This window comes from Microcaecilia unicolor, chromosome 5 (genome assembly GCF_901765095.1).
Source record: "Microcaecilia unicolor chromosome 5, aMicUni1.1, whole genome shotgun sequence".
NCBI lineage: Eukaryota > Metazoa > Chordata > Amphibia > Gymnophiona > Siphonopidae > Microcaecilia > Microcaecilia unicolor.
This window is the reverse complement of record NC_044035.1, coordinates 302,026,019-302,047,847: the sequence shown is the minus strand read 5'-3', so window position 1 is coordinate 302,047,847 and position 21,829 is coordinate 302,026,019. Positions and strand designations below refer to the sequence as shown.

The 21,829-nt window shown below is 46.0% G+C and overlaps 1 protein-coding gene across 5 annotated transcripts in view; it reads left to right on the top strand.

Moving 5' to 3' along the window:
• LOC115470793 (chromodomain-helicase-DNA-binding protein 9-like) overlaps positions 1-21,829 on the top strand; it is a 624,303-nt gene that overhangs the window by 486,603 nt on the left and 115,871 nt on the right. For all 5 annotated transcript variants that reach the window (XM_030204322.1, XM_030204321.1, XM_030204320.1 and 2 more), the window contains 3 exons: positions 3,776-3,833; positions 4,654-4,696; positions 5,536-5,746. In XM_030204322.1, coding sequence (XP_030060182.1) covers positions 3,776-3,833; positions 4,654-4,696; positions 5,536-5,746 — 312 coding nt within the window. The remainder of the gene's footprint in view (positions 1-3,775; positions 3,834-4,653; positions 4,697-5,535; positions 5,747-21,829) is intronic.

Genomic DNA, 21,829 nt, shown 5'->3' with positions numbered 1-21,829 from the left:
GAGAGATTATATATGGGAAGGGGAGATAAGATGCTTAACAGCTGGGGGGGTGGGAAGGGAAAGGATATAGTGATGTTGAATACCTGCATGTAGGGATAGGAAGGAGAAATGCTGGACAACTAGTGGGAGAGCAGGTAAGGAAGAGGAGATGAAATGAGATGCTGGACACCTGGGGAGGAAACCGGAAAGGGTGATACTGGACACTTTTTTTTTTTGGAGAGATGATGCTGGACTATGAGGTTAGGCCATTGAGCAGCTCATGCAGGGCTTAGGTCATCAGATACCCTTAGGCTGGCCCTGTATTAGATGGATATGACAAAGATTTACAGGTTGTGATTGTACAGTACATTATAGTTACTACAATAACTAACTGTATAATCTGATAAGTATTCAAAGTAAGAGACTGTAGTTGGAAATTAATTTTTTGTTAAAAAAAATATATATATATAAAGTAAAAATACCCTGCTTGTTTCCTGGATGTTTAGGTAATTTAGATTTGAGAGAGATACTGGGGCCAGAAATGGTATTCAAAACTGATGAGTCAGAGAAACTGAATGAAATCTCTATAAACCTAGAGGATGTAATGGTGTAATTTGACAAATTGAAGAGTAGCAAATCTGGACTGGATGGGTTTCATCCCAGAGTACTGATAGAATTGAAAAATAAACTTGAATACCATCTGGTCCAGGAGATTTGCTACTCTTCAGTTTGTAGAACTGCCCCATTACATCATAATAACATAGTAGATAATGGCAGAAAAAGACCTGCACGGTCCATCCAGTCTGCCCAACAAGACAACTCATATGTGCTACTTTTTGTGTATACCCTACTTTGATTTGTACCTGTGCTCTTCAGGGCACAGACCGTATAAGTCTGCCCAGCACTATCCCCGCCTCCCAACCACCGGCTCTGGCACAGACCGTATAAGTCTGCCCAGCACTATCCCTAACGTGGAACCTTGCATCACATAGCTATAGTTGAGTGTGAAGAAACAGTGGGGCTCTTTTACCAAGCCGCATAAGCATCTATGCGTGCCCAACATGCGCCAAAATGGAGTTACCGCCCGACTACAGCGTGGCTCCTGCGGTAGTTTCATTTTTAGCACTCGTCCGATACGTGCGTCTGAAAAATAATTTTTATTTTTGGAAGTGCAAAGGTCATTACCGCGTTGGTCTTTACTGCTAGGTCAATGGCTGGCGGTAAGCTCTCAGACCCAAAATGGATGTGCGGCAATTTTCATTTTGCCGCACGTCCATTTTCGGCAAAAATTTTAAAAAGGCCTTTTTTTTTTTTACAGGCACGCTGAAAAATGGATCGGCGCATGTCCAAAACCCGCACCTACACTACTGAAAGCCATTTTTCAGCGCACTTTGGTTTACAGAGAATTCATTCAGTTTCTCTGACTCGTCAGCTTCGAATACCATTTCTGGCACCGGTATCCCACCCTTGGTGACGACCGAAGCAAAGAATTCATTTAATCTCTCCACTACGGCTTTGTCTTCCCTGATCAACCCTTTTACTCCTCAGTCATCTAGCGGTCCAACCGATTCTTTTGCCAGCTTCCTGCTTTTAATATACCTAAAAAAAATTTACTATCTGTTTTTTGCCTTCAATGCAATCTTTTTTTCGAAGTTCCTCTTAGCCTTCCTTATCAGCGCTTTGCATTTGACTTGACATTCCTTATGCTGTTTCTTATTGTCGGTTCCTTCTTCCATTTTCTGAAGGATTTTCTTTTAGCTCTAATAGCTTCCTTCACCTCACTTTTTAACCATGCCGGCTGTCGTTTGGTCTTCTGTCCTCCTTTTTTTAATACGCACAGTATATTTGGCCTGGGATTCCAGGATGATGTTTTTGAACAGCATCCATACCTGATGTAAATTTTTGGCCCTCGCAGCCGCTCCTCTTTAGTTTTTTTTCACTGTTCTCATTTTATCATAGTTTCCTTTTTTAAAGTGAAACGCTAACGTATTTGATTTTCTATGTGTACTTACTTCAAAGCTAATATGAAATTCGATCATATTATGATCTCTGTTATCAAGCGGCCCCAGCACCTTTACCCCCCATACCAGATCATGCATTCCACTAAGGAGTAGGTCTAGCATTTTTACTTCTCTCGTCAGCTCCTGTACCAGCTGCTCCATAAAGCAGTCCTTAATCAAGGAATTTTACCTCCCTAGCGTGCCCCGATGTTACATTTACCCAGTCAATATCGGGGTAATTGAAATCACCCATTATTATTGTGTTGCCCAGTTTGTTTGCATCCGTAATTTCCTTTAACATTTCTGCATCCGTCTGTTCATCCTGGCCAGGCGGACGGTAGTACACTCCTATCACTATCCTTTTCCCCTTTACACATGGAATTTCAATCCACAGTGATTCCAATAAGTGTTTTGTTTCCTGCAGAATTTGATCTATTTGATTCAAGGCTCTCCTTAATATACAATGCTACCCCTCCACCAATTTGATCCACCCTATCACTGCAATATAATTTGTACCCTGGTATGACAATGTCCCACTGGTTATCCTCCTTCCACCAGGTCTCAGAGATGCCTATTATATCTAATTTTTCATTTAGTGCAATATATTCTAACTCTCCCATCTTATTTCTTAGGCTCCTGGCATTCGCATATAGACATTTCAAACTATGTTTGTTGTTCCTATTTACATCATGCTCAGTACTTGACAGTATTAATTTGCAATCTTTCGTCTGATTTTTTTTTAAGGACACCTGATCTACTATGGTCTCATTTGCAACCTCACTATCAGGATACCCTATCTTCCCTGTTTTGGTGATACCTTTGAAAGATACCTTATCCCGAACCATGCGCTTTTGAGTGAAATTTCGGCCTTCCCCCCCCCCCCCCCCCCCGTTTCTAGTTTAAAAGCTTCTCTATCTCCTTTTTAAATGCCGATACCATCAGCCTGGTCCCACCCTGGTTAAGATGGAGCCCATCCTTTCGGAATAGGCTCCCCCTTCCCCAGAATGTTGCCCAGTTCCTAACAAATCTAAGTTAACTTAGAGGGGTTTAAAAAAGATTTGGATGGCTTCCTAAAGGAAAAGTCCATAGACTATTATTAAAATGGACTTGGAGAAAATTCACTGCTTATAAGCAGCATAAAATGTAATTTTTTGAGATCTTGCCATGTACGTGTGACTTGGATTGGCCACTGTTGGAAACAGTATGCTGGGCTTGATGGACCTTCGGTCTGTCCCAGTATGGCAATACATAATATACTTATGATAAGACATTCCCCATTTTCGTAGGCACTTTGGCTGAAACCTGACATTTCTGTTCTTTTGTAAATGTGTTTCTCAGTAGGCCCAACTGTCCAAATAGGTCAGTTTGAAAATAGGATATTTTTTAAAATTAGTGGAGTTAGCTTTTTAAAAAAATGATTTGTAAGCTATCATTTTGGCTAAGTATTTTCTATTCACTGCTGCCTTGCCTTTTTCCATCAGTGCATTACTTTATTTTTAATGTGGCTGTTGATTACAAAGAAGACATTGACAAATGGTTATGAGAGTGAGAAGGAATGCTGGAATCTTTCATCATCCCTACTGGGCCTTGCTAGTGCAGAAATTATTCTGGGTAAACACAGCACCTGTTAGCACAGTGAGAGGGCAGCATTCTGTTTAAGTTGCTGCCAGTTTTTAATTATGTGCATTTCTAATTCCTAAATATTATGAAATAATCTAAGTATAGTTATTTTGGGGTGAAATGAGAATGGAATACTTTAGATTTGTAACTGGAATGTTTTGTTGGCATTTTAATAGGGATGTGGAAGACCCTGAATATAAGCCGGCTCCAGCGCTTTTTAAAGATGATTTGGAGGTACTGTTACACCATTTGTTTATCCTCTTTATTAACCATTCTTAAAACTGTTGACTTGAATGATAAAAATCTACTCTGCTTGCCTTGGCCTAAACTTTTCAATAACACATGTACCAATACAACAAGCAGCACCTCTGTGGCAAAGGTTCAGGTGCACCACCCTGAACCACTGATTGCTTCAGAACTAGCACCTGAATTACCTTGTCTTTAGATAAAATTTAACATTTAAGTGGCCTGTGTTTTAATTGATATAACGCATAAAAATCTTTTATGTGCAGCATTTTCCTAAATTCTGTTGTAAAAAATCAAAACTACAGAACAGCACCTTTCACAACAAGATGATGATGGCAAGAGTAATAAGGACCATATTATCTACACAAATTGCATACTATCTTGTGACCAGGTACCACAAAATCTTAAGTTTTCCCATTTAACAAACTGACATATCTATTGTTTGCTGAAATTTTTATCACATTTATAAACAAAACAAAAAAATACTACAAAGTAGTGTGTAAAATACTTTATCTTCATATAGATCATAAAATACAAACATTGCATTATCAAACCTGTTATCCCTTATCAGTTATGTTTTATTTTGATATGAGGCAAATAATATTTTGAAAGTAAAGGCTGTTTAGCTACATTGTCAACAAAAATATACCAGATCCTGAATATATTTTTAAGTTACAAGGTTAGATTTGAGCGATTTGTGATAGCTTACCCAGAATATTATGTCATCTGTTTCTTGTTACATTTTTATCTTCCTTACCAGCAGTCCCTTTCTAATACATTTGTTTTATCTTAAATATTTTTTCATTAGGATGATGCATCTTCACCTGGTGATCTTGTAATAGCAGATGGAGGTAAATGAGTATTAACATTCCATTTGTAGACCTTATGATAAGCATTAGGTATCAAATATTCAGATAGGTAGGGATACCACAGAGGCAGTGTTTGACAGATCCCAGTTGTAAAGAATTCTTAGTCGTACAGTGGTGATGTTTTGTATCCAGCCTCTCGTTGTATGTGTACTATGTTCTGTAAGTATCTGTGATGGCTGGACTTAATGGGAAAGTGGATTATGAAATGGGGAAAAAAGCAGGAGATTTGTTAAAAGGATGTCATAGCCCAGTAATGGCTAGCTCCAGTTGAGATGGAAACCCAACAATAAAAGTGTCTGATATTTATTAAGTACTTTGAGCTATGACAGAATTCTTTTTTTTCCCCTCACTTTTTATACTGTAGTCTTATGAGGAATGCCTAGAAACAACACTTGAAAGGACCTGATGTATCTTAATTTTTTTCATTAGTATAAAACAGAAGGAATCTTCATAATTGAGGCCAAACTATTCTTGGTGATGAATTACTGATAAAATTCTTGTCAATGGAACCCTGAATTGGTTGCCTTTTTTACATAGTAAATCTATTATATGAAATAACTTGAGAGTTTGTAATGAGTAATGGTTTCTATTTAAATTTTAGAAGAATTTGGGCTACAGATTTAATGTTAGGTTTTTCCAGATGTTTTAATTGTTTTGATGGGTGATAGCAGGACTGGTAACTGAAGTCCTTCATTTATCCACAGAGCAGTACAGCATGGTAATTCTATTGCATTGTAAACTGAGACTACCAAGATTTTTAGTCAATTGACACCCTTCTTTTTCAGTATATGAATATATGATATCTTTGTGTCTATACACAGATGGTCAAATGATGGATGGAGACAAGATTTATTGGCCAACTCAGTCTGCATTAACAACACGTTTGCGACGCCTTATTACTGCCTTTCAGCGTACCAGCAAGAATCGACAAATCCAACATACATTTCCTGTGCAGGCCAGTGTCATGCAGCCCCTGTACGAAAAAACAACTATAAATTCCAAAGTGGCTGCCAAGATTGAGAGACAGCAAAGGTATTTATTTTATTTATTTATTTGTTACATTTGTATCCCACATTTTCCGACCTATTTGCAGGCTCAATGTGGCTTACATAATACCATAGAGGTGTTTGCCATCTCCAGCAGAGAAAACATGTACAAAGAGTTGTAGTGGTCGAAGAAGGTTCACGTGTTATAGGCACACTGGGATTCGTAGAGAGGAAGAGTTATGCAATGTTTCAGGCTTTTGTTTCGTTGTGTTGCAAGGTTTAGGCATCTAAGTTGGGTCGACAGGGTATGCCTTTTTGAACAGGTGAGTTTTTAGTGATTTCCGGAAGTTTAGGTGGCCATACGTTGCTTTCACGGCTTTTGGTAGTGCGTTCCACAGTTGTGTGCTGATGAAAGAGAAGCTGGATGCATATGTTAATTTGTACTTGAGTCCTTTGCAGCTTGGGTAGTGGAGGTTAAGGTATGTTTGTGCTGATCTTATTGTGTTTCTTGTTGGTAGGTCTATGAGGTCTGTCATGTAGCCCAGGGTTTCACCATAGATGATTTTATGGATCATGGTGCAGATTTTGAAAGCAATACATTCTTTGATTGGTATCCAGTGTAGTTTTTCTCGGAGGGGTTTGGCGCTTTCGAATCACGTTTTCCCATCTACTAGCCTGGCTGCTGTGTTTTGGGCAGTTTTAAGTTTCTTTATGAGTTGTTCTTTCATCCCACATAAAGTCCATTGCAGTAGTCTACATTTCTTAGTACCATTGTTTGTATCAAATTGCGGAGTATTTCCCTCAGGAAGAATGGTTTCACGCGTTTGAGTTTCCACATTGAATGGAACATTTTCTTTGTTATAGAGTTAACTTGGCCCTCGAGTGTGAGGTTGGGGTCGATAGTAATGCCAAGGATTTTCAGGCTGTCTGAGATAGGGAGGGTGTGGTCAGAGGTGCTTATGTTTGTGGGTTTGTACATATTGTGTTGGGATGAGAGGATGATACATTGCGTTTTATCTGTATTGAGTTTTAGTTGAAATGCATTTGCCCATGAGTTCATGATATTTAGGCTGAGTTTGATTTCATTGGAGACTAGTAAAAAAGGCCCGTTTCTGACACAAATGAAACGGGCGCTAGCAAGGTTTTCCTTGGAGTGTGTATGTTTGGGAGAGTATGTGAGAGTGACTGTTTGAGAGTCAGAGTGAAAGTGTGAGTGTGTGAGAGAGAGAGTGAGTCTGGGTGTGAGTGTGTTTGTGAGAGAGTGTGTGTGAGAATGAGAGTGTGTGTATGAGAGAGAGTGTGTGTGTCTGGGCAACAGAGAGAGTGTGTGTGTGAGACACAGATTCTCTGTGAGAGTGAGTGTATGACACCAAGCGAGTGTGTGAGTGACTGTGTGGCACATAGAGAGTGAATGTGATACTGTGTGAGACAGTGTGTGAGAGTGAGAGTCAGAAAGACATTGTATATGAGAGAGAGAGTGTGAGCCGTGCCCTTCCAATCCATGGCCATCTGTCCCCTGCCCCCTCCATTCATCCTTTTCCAGCAATTCCCCTCTGTCCCTGAGCCCTGCCCTCCCAATCCATGGCCATCCATGTTTGTCTGTCACCTGCCCCCTCCATTCATCCCTATCCAGCATTTCCCCTCTCTGCCTGAGGCCTGCCCTGCAATCCATATCCATCCATGGCCATCTGTCCCCTCCATTCATCCCTATGCAGCAATTCCCCTCTCCCTGAGTCCTGCCCTTCCAATCCATGGCCAGCCATGCTCCTCTGTCACCTGGCCCCTCCATTTTTCCCTATCCAGCATTTCCCCTCTCTGCCTGAGGCCTGCTCTGCAATCCATATCCATCCATGCCCATCTGTCCCCTCCATTCATCCCTATCCAGCAATTCCCCTCTCCCTGAGTCCTGCCCTTCCAATCCATGCCCATCCATGCTCATCTGTCACCTGGCCCCTCCATTTTTCCCTATCCAGCATTTCCCTCTCTGCCTGAGGCCTGCTCTGCAATCCATATCCATCCATGCCCATCTGTCCCCTCCATTCATCCCTATCCAGCAATTCCCCTCTCCCTGAGTCCTGCCCTTCCAATCCATGCCCATCCATGCTCCTCTGTCACCTGGCCCATCCATTTTTCCCTATCCAGCATTTGCCTTCTCTGCCTGAGGCCTGCTCTGCAATCCATATCCATCCATGCCCATCTGTCCCCTCCATTCATCCCTATCCAGCAATTCCCCTCTCCCTGAGTCCTGCCCTTCCAATCCATGCCCATCCATGCTCCTCTGTCACCTGGCCCCTCCATTTTTCCCTATCCAGCATTTGCCCTCTCTGCCTGAGGCCTGCTCTGCAATCCATATCCATCCATGCCCATCTGTCCCCTCCATTCATCCCTATCCAGCAATTCCCCTCTCCCTGAGTCCTGCCCTTCCAATCCATGCCCATCCATGCTCATCTGTCACCTGGCCCCTCCATTTTTCCCTATCCAGCAATTTCCCTCTCTCCCTGAGTCCTGCCCTCCCAATCCATGCCCATCCATACTCCTCTGTCCCCTGCCCCCTCCATTCATCCATTTCCAGTAATTCCCCTCTCTCCCTGTGCCCTGCCCTCCTAATCCATACCCATCCATACTCCTCTGTCCCCTGCAGCCTCCATTCATCCTTTTCCAGCAAGTCCCCTCTCGCCCTTCCATGACCCCCCCCCCCCTCGCATCCATGCTACTCTCTCTGCCATGTCCCAGCCTGGGCCGCCCTCTCTTCTCCCCCCCCCCCCCCCCTTCGCATCCATGCATCCCTTTTTTTTATTCTTTTTAACTTTACCTCCGTGGCGGTTCGTGCAGCGAAGCGTCAGGGAAGGAGGCGGCGCTCCCGACGTCTAGCTTTCCCTTCAGCGCCGCCTCCTTCCCTGACGCTTCGCTTCCGGATTTGTTTGTTTAGACGCGAGGGCGGGGCAGAGACGGCTTGCTGGCTTCACAACACGAACGCCACGAACCCACGAACCCCACGAACCCTTTCAGAACGTTGTCCTCATTAGAACGTTCACGGTGCGTTTTATTATATTAGATTTCTGTCAGGTCATGTTTGTAGGGTATGTAAATTGTGACGACGTCTGCATAGATGAATGGGTTAAGACCTTGGTTGGCTAAGGACTTGGCTAGTGTTGCCATCATTAGATTGAAGAGGGTCAGTGATAGTGGTGATCCTTGAGGTACTCCGCATTCGGCTTTCCACGGTGATATGTTTGAATTTGATATCACTTGGTATGTTCTAGTGGTTAAGAAGCCCTTAATCCAAGTAAGTATGTTTCCACCAATACCGAAGTAATCTATGAGTGTTAGTAATATATTATGATTTACCTTGTCGAAAGCACTAGACATGTTGAATTGAAGGAGAAGAATGCTTTTGCCTGTTGCTATATCCTGCTTGAATTTGGCCAGGAGGGTTATGAGTACTGTTTCAGTGATATGAAGGGGGCGAAATCCTGATTGAGATTCATGTCGGTGAGAATTTGTTTATGTAATCTTAGAGTTGTTTGGTTACCATGCTTTCCAACAGTTTGACTACTAGTGGAATGGATGCTACTGGGCTGTAATTGGTGAGTTCACTTGTCTTTTTCTTAGTGTCTTTTGGAATTGGGGTCAGTAAGATGTTGCCATTTTCCTTAGGGAAAAGACCTTGCTGAAGCAGGTGGTTTAGGTGGGATGTGAGGTCTGCTATGAAGCGGTCAGGGGCGGATTTTATTAGGTAGCTGGGGCACATATCCAGTTTGCAGTGGGTGTTGGAGAACTTATAGATCGCCTGGGTTACTGTTTCCTTGGTGAGGGGGGCGAAGTTTGACCACATTCGGTCCGCTGGGTATTCTCAAGAGGATGGGTCCAGGCCATTGATGTAGTTTTCGATGTCAGTGTTGGCAAGAGGGAGTGTTTTGCGTAGATTTGCTATTTTTTCGTTGAAATATTTAGCAAGTTTGTCTGCAGATGGGATATCTGTATTGGTTGAGGTGACCAAGGTGGTGTCTAGCAGTTTATTTACGAGTTGGTATAGTTTCTTCGTGTCTTTATAGGCTGGTCCTATTTTAGTTCTGTAATATGACCTTTTGGCCTGTCTTGTTGCGTATTTGTATTTTCTTTGTATTTGTTTCCAAGCGTTGAGCGTGTGTTCGCCTTTTATTTTTTTCCATGCTCTTTCAAGTTTCCTGGCTAGTGTTTTTAGTTTTTTCAGTTCATCATTGAACCATGGTATCGAGATCTGTCTTTGTGCTGTTCTTGTTTGTAAGGGTGCTATTTTGTCTAGTATGTTTCTACATCTTTTGTCCCAGTTAGAGAGGTAGTGTATGGAGTCTGTCTGTGCTGTCCATTCGCTATTATATATTTGTTGCCAGAATGTTTTCGAGTCTATATGGCCTCTTGTAGGTTTTGTATTCTTGTGTACGGTGTGAGCCCTTCTTCTGCCAATCTAGTGAGAGGTTTAGTTTGTAGTGGTCGGTCCATGGTGTTTCTGACCATTTAGTATCAGTTATTATTAGGTATTGGTCTGTGGACAATTTATATGAGATACTACTACTAATACTACTACTACTACTATTTAGAATTTCTATAGTGCTACAAGGCGTACGCAGCGCTGCACAAACATAGAAGAAAGACAGTCCCTGCTCAAAGAGCTTACAATCTAATAGACAAAAAAAATAAATAAAGTAAGCAAATCAAATCAATTAATGTGAACGGGAAGGAAGAGAGGAGGGTAGGTGGAGGCGAGTGGTTACGAGTCAAAAGCAATGTTAAAGAGGTGGGCTTTCAGTCTAGATTTAAAGGTGGCCAAGGATGGGGCAAGACGTAGGGGCTCAGGAAGTTTATTCCAGGCGTAGGGTGCAGCGAGACAGAAGGCGCGAAGTCTGGAGTTGGCAGTAGTGGAGAAGGGAACAGATAGGAAGGATTTATCCATGGAGCGGAGTGCACGGGAAGGGGTGTAGGGAAGGACGAGTGTGGAGAGATATTGGGGAGCAGCAGAGTGAGTACATTTATAGGTTAGTAGAAGAAGTTTGAACAGGATGCGAAAACGGATAGGGAGCCAGTGAAGGGTCTTGAGGAGAGGGGTAGTATGAGTAAAGTGACCCTGGCGGAAGATGAGACGGGCAGCAGAATTTTGAACCGACTGGAGAGGGGGAGAGGTGACTAAGTGGGAGGCCAGCAGGAAGCAGATTGCAGTAGTCTAAACGAGAAGTGACAAGGGTGTGGATGAGGGTTTTGGTAGAGTGCTCGGAAAGAAAGGGGCGGATTTTACGGATGTTGTAAAGAAAGAAACAACAGGTCTTGGCAATCTGCTGGATATGAGCAGAGAAGGAGAGAGAAGAGTCAAAGATGACCCCAAGGTTTCGAGCTGAGGAGACAGGGAGAATGAGAGAGCAATCAACAGAAATAGAAAACGGGGGGAGCGGGGAGGTGGGTTTGGGGGGCAAAATGAGAAGCTCGGTTTTGGTCATATTTAATTTCAGGTGGTGTTGAGACATCCAGACAGCAATGTCAGACAAGCACGCTGAAACTTTGGTTTGGATGCAAGGTGAGATATCAGGGGTAGAAAGGTAGATTTGGGAGTCATCAGCATAGAGATGGTAGGAAAAGCCATGGGATGAGATTAATGAACCAAGGGAAGAAGTGTAGATAGAAAAGAGGAGGGGACCAAGAACAGAACCCTGAGGTACGCCGACAGGCAGAGGGATAGAAGTAGAAGAGGATCCACCAGAGTGAACACTAAAGGTGCGGAGGGAGAGGTAGGAAGAGAACCAGGAAAGGACAGAGCCCTGGAATCCAAGTGAGGACAGGGTATCGAGAAGTATGCTGTGATCGACAGTGTCAAAAGCAGCGGAAAGATCAAGAAGAATGAGGATGGAATATTGACCTCTGGATTTAGCCAGTAATAGGTCATTGGAGACTTTAGTAAGCGCAGTTTCGGTTGAGTGGAGAGGGCGAAAACCAGATTGTAGTGGGTCAAGAATAGCATGTGAGGAGAGAAAATCAAGGCAGCGGCGGTGAACAGCACGCTCAAGTAATTTGGAGAGAAAAGGAAGGAGGGAGATGGGTCGGTAATTAGAGGGACAAGTAGGGTCGAGTGAAGGCTTCTTAAGGAGAGGTGTGACCACAGCATGTTTAAAGGCAGCAGGGACAGTCGCAGTGGAAAGTGAGAGGTTGAGAATGTGACAGATAAAAGGAATAAGAGCAGGAGAGATGGCATTAAGAAGGTGGGTGGGAATGGGATCAGAGGAACAGGTGGTACATTTTGAGAAAGAAAGGAGAAGTGTAGTTTCCTCAATAGTAACTTCAGGAAAGGAGGAAAGGGAAGGAGAGAGAGGGGAACGGACTAGTGGAGGGAGAGGTGGTGAGGTAGAGAAAGCAAGGTTTATCTTTTGAACCTTGATGTGAAAGAATTCAGCAAGGGTCTGAGGAGATAATGAAGGGGGAGGGGGCACCTTGAGAAGAGAGTTCAATGTGGTGAAGAGAAGTCGAGGATTAGAGCCAAGAGAGTTGGTCAGTTGGATATAATAATCCTGTTTGGCACGTAAAAGAGCAGATTGGAAGGAGGTCAGCTTGAACTTAAAGTGTAAGAAATCAGCAAGGGCCCGAGATTTCCGCCAGAGGTGTTCGGCGGTGCGGGTACAGGAACGTAGGTAGCGGATATTAGAAGTCAGCCAAGGTTGGGGTTTTGTACGCCTTACAAAGATGAGGTCAAGCATGTGCCCTTTGGTGTGGGTTGCTTGCATGTATGACCATTTGAGATCCCATAAGTGGAGGAATTCCTTGCATTCTTGTGCATTGGCAGAGTTTGGGTCTTCTAGGTGGAGGTTGATGTCTCCTAGTATTAGTATGTTAGAATTGGATGCACAGGTGTTTGAGATGAAGTCCATGAAATTTGACTGGCTATCGTTCCAGTTGCCTGGTGGTCTGTAAAACAAGATTCAATTCAGGTGATCGAGCAGGGATTTGTTATGGATTGTGATTGAGGCGATTTCAAGTTAGGATGTTATGGACTCGGCAGTGGTTTCGGTTGTAAAGTGTGATTGATAGATTAGTGCTATGCCTCCTGCATATTTGTTGGTTGGTGAGAACATGAAACTGAAAATATATACTGAAATCCTGGTTCCGTTGTTGACTCTGTTTGAGAACAACTGTGAATAGGGTACATTTCAAAGCAACCACATGAATAGTGCCCTGGTATTATGCTATAGGATCTTCCTGGCTGTTTATATCTGTGACCTTGAGCAAGCCATTACACCTCCCTCAACCACAGTCATTGATAGAAGAGTTACAAGGGCATATAGTCTTATATATAATACTCTGCTGCTGCTGCTTATCACTTCGGAGTACTAGTAGAGGTATGCCACTTTGTACAAATATACATAGAGCTCCATGTATCTTACAACCTAGTCTACACAAATAGGCATGACAAACAAGAGCCTGAATGAATGTATGTTTTATAGAAAAATAGTTAAGATTTAAAAGTATTCTCAGAAAGGTGAGTGTTTTATGATGCAGCAAACAAAGGAGTAGGATGATCTGGCACTTTCACAAACCAAGGGAGTCTTGTACTCAATTAAAAGTCTTTATTAAAGAACATCAAATGACTTGACACAGCTGCCTTGTTTCGGCGCCTATGCGCCTGCCTCAGGAGTCTACAAAACATATAAAATCATATACAAATTTGTAAAAATTATATACACATATAAAATGTATACAAAAAATATATATTACAATCATGTACATATCTTTGTAACAAAACAATAAAAATATTTAAAATACTATGATAACATTTTGATGGTTATTTTAGAAACCCTTTCAAGTTTTGAATGTACACTGCATATATGTCTAAATAACAATTTTAGAAATCCAGGATATGCATATCCAAACACGAATATGTGCACATGGCAAGGGGGCATGGTTTGGATGGGAGTAAGACAGAGTGAAAAGATACATGTTCATGTCCTATTTCAAAAGGGGAATGCACTTTACATCCGCTGGTATTAGGGGTGATCACCACCTTAATCCTCCAGTGTTTATCTCCCCCCCCACCCTCACACATACACACACACACATAAAACTAAAAAGTGATACTGGCAAATGTTATGGGGGCTGTGACAGCTTGGATAGATGTGTAAGTTTCTAAATTGGCTGACACATATATGTTCTGGTGCATACATGTGTGTTCTGAAATGCCAACAGATTCGTTTTATGTTGCCAAGTTGACCTCATTTTATATGTTGATGTTTATTTTACAGCTAACTAGGGCTCTTTAAGTATACAAAAAAAATCAATATTTATAAGTGTTTTTGCACCTAGGTGGTATTGCTGGGTATGTCTTCTAGTAGAATCAAGTATGTACATTTGTGTCACTTATGAATCATCTGCACACAAAACGCACAAACAATGAGTGGAGAATGCAAACCAGGCTAAAGGAGGGGTGACAGAGTACTAGGGAAAGTAGTGTTTTTCAGGTGTTGAACCAATAAGCAAACACACATTTTATTTTATTTTTGCGCTGGTGTGTTTTTTCAGTGTTCATCAGTTAAAACCTAAAATTAGAAGTTCTTTTTATGACATGCTAGTTGCAGTCAACACAATAACTTATTCTTTAACAGTAAGCAGGGTGAATTAACCGCACAAGTTGGTGATGATGTCTAGCAACACTGACATGGACAGTCTCTCAGATAATTCCAGAAAGGCTATTTGACAGTTTAATGAGTTTCTTCTATTTTCCCCTTGGTGTAAGAGAACTCGCCTTCATCACGATCAAACCTCATTCATTTAATTATTTTGATTATATTTTTTTTAATTTATATTTTGTTAAATATTTTACATCTAAAAGAAAAAGCCATAATTTCCATAGACGATATATTCAGAAAAACTTATAAAGAATAGCCTACATCACAGGGGAAAAAGCACAATACATCATAAGTGCTGGTTAAATCAACTGTCTATTATTATTATTTATTGCATTTGTATCCCACATTATCCCACCTCTTTGCAGGCTCAATGTGGCTTACAATATATCGTGGATAGTGGAAATGAGAGGAGAGTTTAGTGTTACAGAACGTTTAGTGTTACAGAAGTATTTTGGGTTGCATGGTAATGGAAAACATGATAAAGATTTAATATGAGGCGCTCTTAACATTGCTTGCTAGATATATGTGGGGATTTCATATGTTTTAGTCATTGTGGTATGAAAGGACTACATCTTCTCCAGTAAGTAATTCAAAGGAATAAGAAAAGATAACAGGAAATAAAAATGAGTAGAACAATACTCATTAACTCTACTACTTATAAAGAAGAAAAGCCTCCAGCTGTGAAAGCCAAACATATACATACTAGATGCTCTGACTGGTAATTAAACATTTACAGGGAGATTTAAGGAAAAAGTAGCATTTCTCCGAGGACAAGCAGGATTCTTGTTCTCACATATGGATGACGTCCAAGTAAGTTTCCTTTCGTTTCCTTGTGCGGCCATTTTGGCCACCCGTACGGGTTTTCCCTTTTTTTGTGTGCCCTTCTTTTGGCACCATCGCGAGTTTTGATTTCACCGCCGTTATTTTTCCGTCGATGACATTGAGGATCACCAGCGGCTTCAAGAAGTGCAACCGGGCAATCTCAGGCACCGACCCTCACGCTCCTCGGCTTCGGACTGCAGTCAGAGAACTCCTATCCGATACCGAAGGAGAGGCCTCGTGGGAAGCAGAGGAAGACCCAAAATATTTCTCTTCTGAGGAGTCTTGTGGCCTTCCCTCTGACCCTACTCCTTCGCCAGAGAGAAAGCTTTCTCCCCTGGAGAGTTTGTCTTTCTCGTCCTTTTTTCGGGAAATGTCTACGGCCCTTCCTGGTGGTAACTGAGGATGAGCCCAGGGCCGAGATGTTCGAGGTCCTAGACTGTCCTTGGCCGCCCAAGGAGTCATCCACTGTTCCTCTACATAATGTCCTCAAACAGACATTGTTAAGGAACTGGATGAAACCATTATCTAACCCAACTATTCCTAAGAAGGTTGAGTCCCAGTATCGGATTCACGGGGACCGGGAGTTGATGAGGGCCCAGTTGCCTCATGACTCTGGAGTTGTGGATTCCGCTCTCAAGAGAGCCAAAAGTACGAGAGATTTCGCCTGGGCGCCCCCGGGACGGGAAGCTCGGACTTTGGACTCTTTTGGGAGGAAGGCCTACCAGTCAGCTATGCTCATCTCCAAAATTCAGTCTTACCAGCTCTACACGAGCATTCACTTGTGGAACAATGTGAAGCAACTGGCGGACTTGGTCGATCAGCTCCCTTCGTAGCAGGCCAGGCCTTTTCAGGAGGTGGTCAGGCAGCTGAAGGCGTGTCGTAAATTCCTGTCCAGGGGTACTTACGATTCTTTTGATGTGGCATCCATAGCCGCTGCTCAGGGTATAGTGATGCACAGACTCTCATGGCTGCGTGCCTCTGACCTCGACAATCGGGTCCAGCAGCGGCTTGCTGATGTTCCTTGCACGGGAGGATAATATTTTCGGCGAGAAAGTCGAGCAGGTGGTAGAGCAGCTCCACCAGTGGGAAACCGCATTCGACAAACTCTCCCACTGGGCGCCTTCAGCATCTACCTCATCAGGTAGACATTTTTATGGGAGAAGGAGGAATGCTCCCTATGCTTACAGTAAGCGTAGGTACAATCCACCTTCCCGCCAGCCTGCTCAGTCTCAACCCCAGCGCGCTCGTTCATGTCAACAGCGTGCGCCTCGACAGGCCCCTGCAGCTCCCCAGCAAAAGCAAAGGACGGGCTTTTGACTGGCTCCAGGCGAGCATAGCCGCAATAAAAGTGTCCGTGCTGGACGATCTATCGGTCGGGGGGAGGTTAAAATTTTTTCACCAAAGGTGGCCTCTTGTAACCTCCGATCGGTGGGTTCTTCAAATAGTCCGGCGGGGATACTCCCTCAATTTGATCGCTGAACCTCCAAATTGCCCACCGGGAGCTCAGTCCTTCAGCTTCCAGCACAGGCAGATACTTGCAAAGGAACTCTCTGCTCTTCTCCGCGCCAATGCGGTCGAGCCCGTGCCACCAGGGCAAGAAGGACTGGAATTCTATTCCAGGTACTTCCTTGTGCAAAAGAAAACAGGGGGGATGCGTCCCATCCTAGACCTAAGGGCCCTGAACAAATATCTGATTCAAGAAAAGTTCAGGATGCTTTCCCTGGGCACCCTTCTTCCCATGATTCAGAAAAACGACTGGCTATGCTCCCTGGAATTCAAGGATGTTTCTCCGAGGACAAGCAAGCTGCTTCTTCTCACTGATGGGTGACGTCCACGGCAGCCCCTCCAATCGGAATCTTCACTAGCAAAAGCCTTTGCTAGCCCTCGCGCGCCGATGCGCACCGCGCATGCGCGGCCGTCTTCCCGACCAAACCGGCTCGTGCCAGCCAGTCTTCTTTTGTCCGCGCTCGGTACGGTCGTGTTATCGCCGTTCGCGCCCCAAAGGTTGACCTCGCGCGTCGTTTATCGACTGTGTCTTTAAAAAAAAAAAAAGGTGTTGGAAGGAGACCTTCATGGTCTTTTCCCTTCCCATACTTCCAGTTGTTGCCCCGATAAGTATTCTTTCGTCGTCGGGGTAGGCCCTATTTAGGCCTCGGTCGAAGTTTTTCTTCCCCTATTTTTTGCGGTGCCATTTTCGCCATTTCGAGTTTTGATCTCGCCGGCGCGATTTTTCCGCCCATGACATCGAAGTCTTCCAGCGGCTTCAACAAGTGCACCCAGTGCGCCCGGGTAATCTCGCTCACTGACAGGCACGCGTCGTGTCTTCAGTGTCTGGGGGCTGGGCACCGCCCTCAGGCCTGTAGTCTGTGTTCCCTTTTACAAAAGCGGACTCAGGTAGCGAGATTAGCTCAGTGGAACGTTTTGTTCTCGGGCTCTTCGTCGGCATCGGCACCGGGAGTATCGACTGCATCGACGTCGTCGGTGCCTGGACCTTCATCTTCGTCCCCGAGTGCATCGAGGCATCGGCCCTCTGCATCGGGGCGTCATCGGAAGGCTGCGTCGGCGTCGGTGGTATCGAGACCTCCTCGTCTGCTGATGTCGTCGGACGGTGGTGCTTCGTCTGGAGTGCAGGTGAGGGCTGTCCATTCCCCTGCTGGTGGCGGTGAGCCTTCGGGTGGGTCTCCCCCCACCCTGAGGGCTCCTGCGGTACAGCCCCCCCGAGACCGACCTCCTTCGGCCTCGGCCCCGAGGAAGAGACGGCTGGATTCCACGTCCTCCTCGTCGGTGCCGGGAAGCTCCGGTGACATGCTTCGTTCCAAGAAGTCGAAGAAGCATCGTCACCGGTCTCCTTCCCGTGTCGGCACCGAGAGCTCTGGGTCGCCGAGGGAGTTGGCACCCAGTAGGCATCGGCACCGAGAGGACCGCTCGCCCTCTGTTCAAGAGGTGTCGATGCGCTCCCCTTTGGACAGCCCGGAACAGCCTCCATGCCCGGAACAGATTCTGACATCGACGCCTGCATCGACTTCCATGCCTTTTTCTGCAGCCGCTCTGAACGAGAGCCTCCGGGCCGTTCTCCCAGAGATCCTGGGAGAGCTGTTGCGCCCTACCCCTCCGGTACCGGGAGTGCTTGCGCCACCAGTACTGTTCAGTGAGGCGCCGGCTGGCCCATTGCCCGGGGTGAGGTCTCCGGCATCGGTACCGACTGCGGTCGCCTCCCAGGAAGGCTCCCCAACCACGTCGGCGGAGGGAGCTTCGCCGGTGCGGGCAAGAGAGTCTACCTCTCGACGCCCCCACCGTGGCCGTGGTTCTATGGAGTCGAGCCGGGCACGGTTGCAGACACATGTCCGTGAACTTGTGTCTGACAGCGAGGGTGAGGCCTCGTGGGAAGAAGAGGAAGACATCAGATATTTCTCTGACGAGGAGTCTGAGGGTCTTCCTTCTGATCCCACTCCCTCTCCTGAAAGGCAGCTTTCTCCTCCCGAGAGTCTGTCTTTCGCTTCCTTTGTCCGGGAGATGTCTACGGCCATCCCCTCCCGGTGGTTGTGGAGGACGAGCCCAGGGCTGAAATGTTTGAGCTCCTGGACTATCCTTCTCCACCTAAGGAAGCGTCCACAGTACCCATGCATCATGTCCTCAAAAAGACATTGCTGGTGAACTGGACCAAGCCTCTAACTAATCCCCACATTCCCAAGAAGATCGAGTCCCAGTACCGGATCCATGGGGAGCCAGAGCTGATGCGCACTCAGTTGCCTCACGACTCTGGAGTTGTGGATTTGGCCCTAAAGAAGGCTAAGAGTTCTAGGGAGCATGCTTCGGCGCCCCCGGGCAAAGACTCTAGAACCTTGGACTCCTTTGGGAGGAAGGCCTACCATTCCTCTATGCTCGTGGCCAAAATTCAGTCGTACCAGCTCTACACGAGCATCCACATGCGGAACAATGTGCGGCAGTTGGCGGGCTTGGTGGACAAGCTCCCCCCTGAGCAAGCCAAGCCTTTTCAGGAGGTGGTCAGGTAGCTGAAGGCATGCAGAAAATTCCTGGCCAGAGGGGTGTATGACACCTTTGACGTTGCGTCCAGGGCCGCTGCTCAAGGTGTGGTGATGCGCAGACTCTCATGGCTGCGTGCCTCCGACCTGGAGAATAGAATCCAGCAGCGGATTGCGGACTCGCCTTGCCGTGCGGACAATATTTTTGGAGAAAAAGTCGAACAGGTGGTAGAGCAACTCCACCAGCGGGACACCGCATTCGACAAGTTCTCCCGCCGGCAGCCTTCAGCCTCTACCTCTACAGGTAGAAGATTTTTTGGAGGAAGGAAGACTGTTCCCTACTCTTCTGGTAAGCGTAGGTACAATCCTCCTTCTCGACAGCCTGCGGCCCAGGCTAAGCCCCAGCGTGCTCGCTCTCGTCAGCAGCGTGCGCCTCAGCAAGGCCCCTCGGCTCCCCAGCAAAAGCAAGGGACGAGCTTTTGACTGGCTCCAGCAGAGCATAGCCGACATCCAAGTGTCAGTGCCGGGCAACCTGCCAGTCGGAGGGAGGTTGAAAGCTTTTCACCAAAGGTGGCCTCTCATAACCTCCGATCAGTGGGTTCTTCAAATAGTCCGGCAAGGATACACCCTCAATTTGGCCTCAAAACCTCCAAATTGTCCACCGGGAGCTCAGTCTTACAGCTTCCAGCACAAGCAGGTACTTGCAGAGGAACTCTCCGCCCTTCTCAGCGCCAATGCGGTCGAGCCCGTGCCATCCGGGCAGGAAGGGCTGGGATTCTATTCCAGGTACTTCATTGTGGAAAAGAAAACAGGGGGGATGCGTCCCATCCTAGACCTAAGGGCCCTGAACAAATATCTGGTCAAAGAAAAGTTCAGGATGCTTTCCCTGGGCACCCTTCTTCCCATGATTCAGGAAAACGATTGGCTATGCTCTCTGGACTTGAAGGATGCCTACACACACATCCCGATACTGCCAGCTCACAGGCAGTATCTGCGATTTCAGCTGGGCACACGTCACTTCCAGTACTGTGTGCTACCCTTTGGGCTCGCCTCTGCGCCCAGGGTGTTCACAAAGTGCTTGGCTGTAGTAGCAGCGGCACTTCGCAGGCTGGGGGTGCACGTGTTCCCAGATCATAGCTCGGCAGATGTTGAGATTTCTGGGCCACATGGCCTCCACAGTTCATGTGACTCCCATGGCACGCCTTCACATGAGATCTGCCCAATGGACCCTAGCTTCCCAGTGGTTTCAGGCTGCTGGGGATCTAGAAGACGTGATCCACCTGTCCACGAGTTTTCTCAAATCCCTGTATTGGTGGACGATTTGGTCCAAATTGACTCTGGGACGTCCTTTCCAAATTCCTCAGCCACAAAAAGTGCTGACCACGGATGCGTCTCTCCTGGGGTGGGGAGCTCATGTCGATGGGCTTCACACCCAAGGAAGCTGGTCCCTCCAGGAACGCGATCTACAGATCAATCTTCTGGAGTTGCGGGTGATCTGGAACGCTCTGAAGGCTTTCAGTGATCGGCTGTCCCACCAAATTATCCAAATTCAGACAGACAACCAGGTTGCCATGTACTACGTCAACAAGCAGGGGGGCACCGGATCTCGCCCCCTGTGTCAGGAAGCCGTCAGCATGTGGCTCTGGGCTCGCCGTCACGGCATGGTGCTCCAAGCCACATATTTGGCAGGCGTAAACAACAGTCTGGCCGACAGGTTGAGCAGGATTATGCAACCTCACGAGTGGTCGCTCAATTCCCGTGTAGTGCGACAGATCTTCCAGGTGTGGGGCACCCCCTTGGTAGATCTCTTCGCATCTCGAGCCAACCACAAAGTCCCTCAGTTCTGTTCCAGGCTTCAGGCCCACGGCAGACTGGCATCGGATGCCTTCCTCCTGGATTGGGGGGAGGTTCTGCTGTATGCTTATCCTCCCATACCTCTGGTGGGGAAGACTTTGTTGAAACTCAAGCAAGACCGAGGCACCATGATTCTGATTGCTCCTTTCTGGCCGCGTCAGATCTGGTTCCCTCTTCTTCTGGAGTTGTCCTCCAAAGAACCGTGGAGATTGGAGTGTTTTCCGACCCTCATCACACAGGACGAAGGGGCGCTTCTGCATCCCAGCCTCCAGTCCCTGGCTCTCACGGCCTGGATGTTGAGAGCATAGACTTTGCCTCTTTGGGTCTGTCAGAGGGTGTCTCCCGTATCTTGCTTGCTTCCAGGAAAGATTCCACTAAGAGGAGTTACTTCTTTCTGGTGTGACAGCAAGGCCCTAGATCCTCGCTCTTGTCCTACACAGACCCTGCTTGAATACCTTCTGCACTTGTCTGAGTCTGGTCTCAAGACCAACTCCGTAAGGGTTCACCTTAGTGCAATCAGTGCATACCATTATCGTGTGGAAGGTAAGCCGATCTCAGGACAGCCTTTAGTTGTTCGCTTCATGAGAGGTTTGCTTTTGTCAAAGCCCCCTGTCAAGCCTCCTACAGTGTCATGGGATCTCAATGTCGTTCTCACCCAGCTGATGAAACCTCCTTTTGAGCCACTGAACTCCTGCCATCTGAAGTACTTGACCTGGAAGGTCATTTTCTTGGTGGCAGTTACTTCAGCTCGTAGAGTCAGTGAGCTTCAGGCCCTGGTAGCCCAGGCTCCTTACACCAAATTTCATCACAACAGAGTAGTCCTCCGCA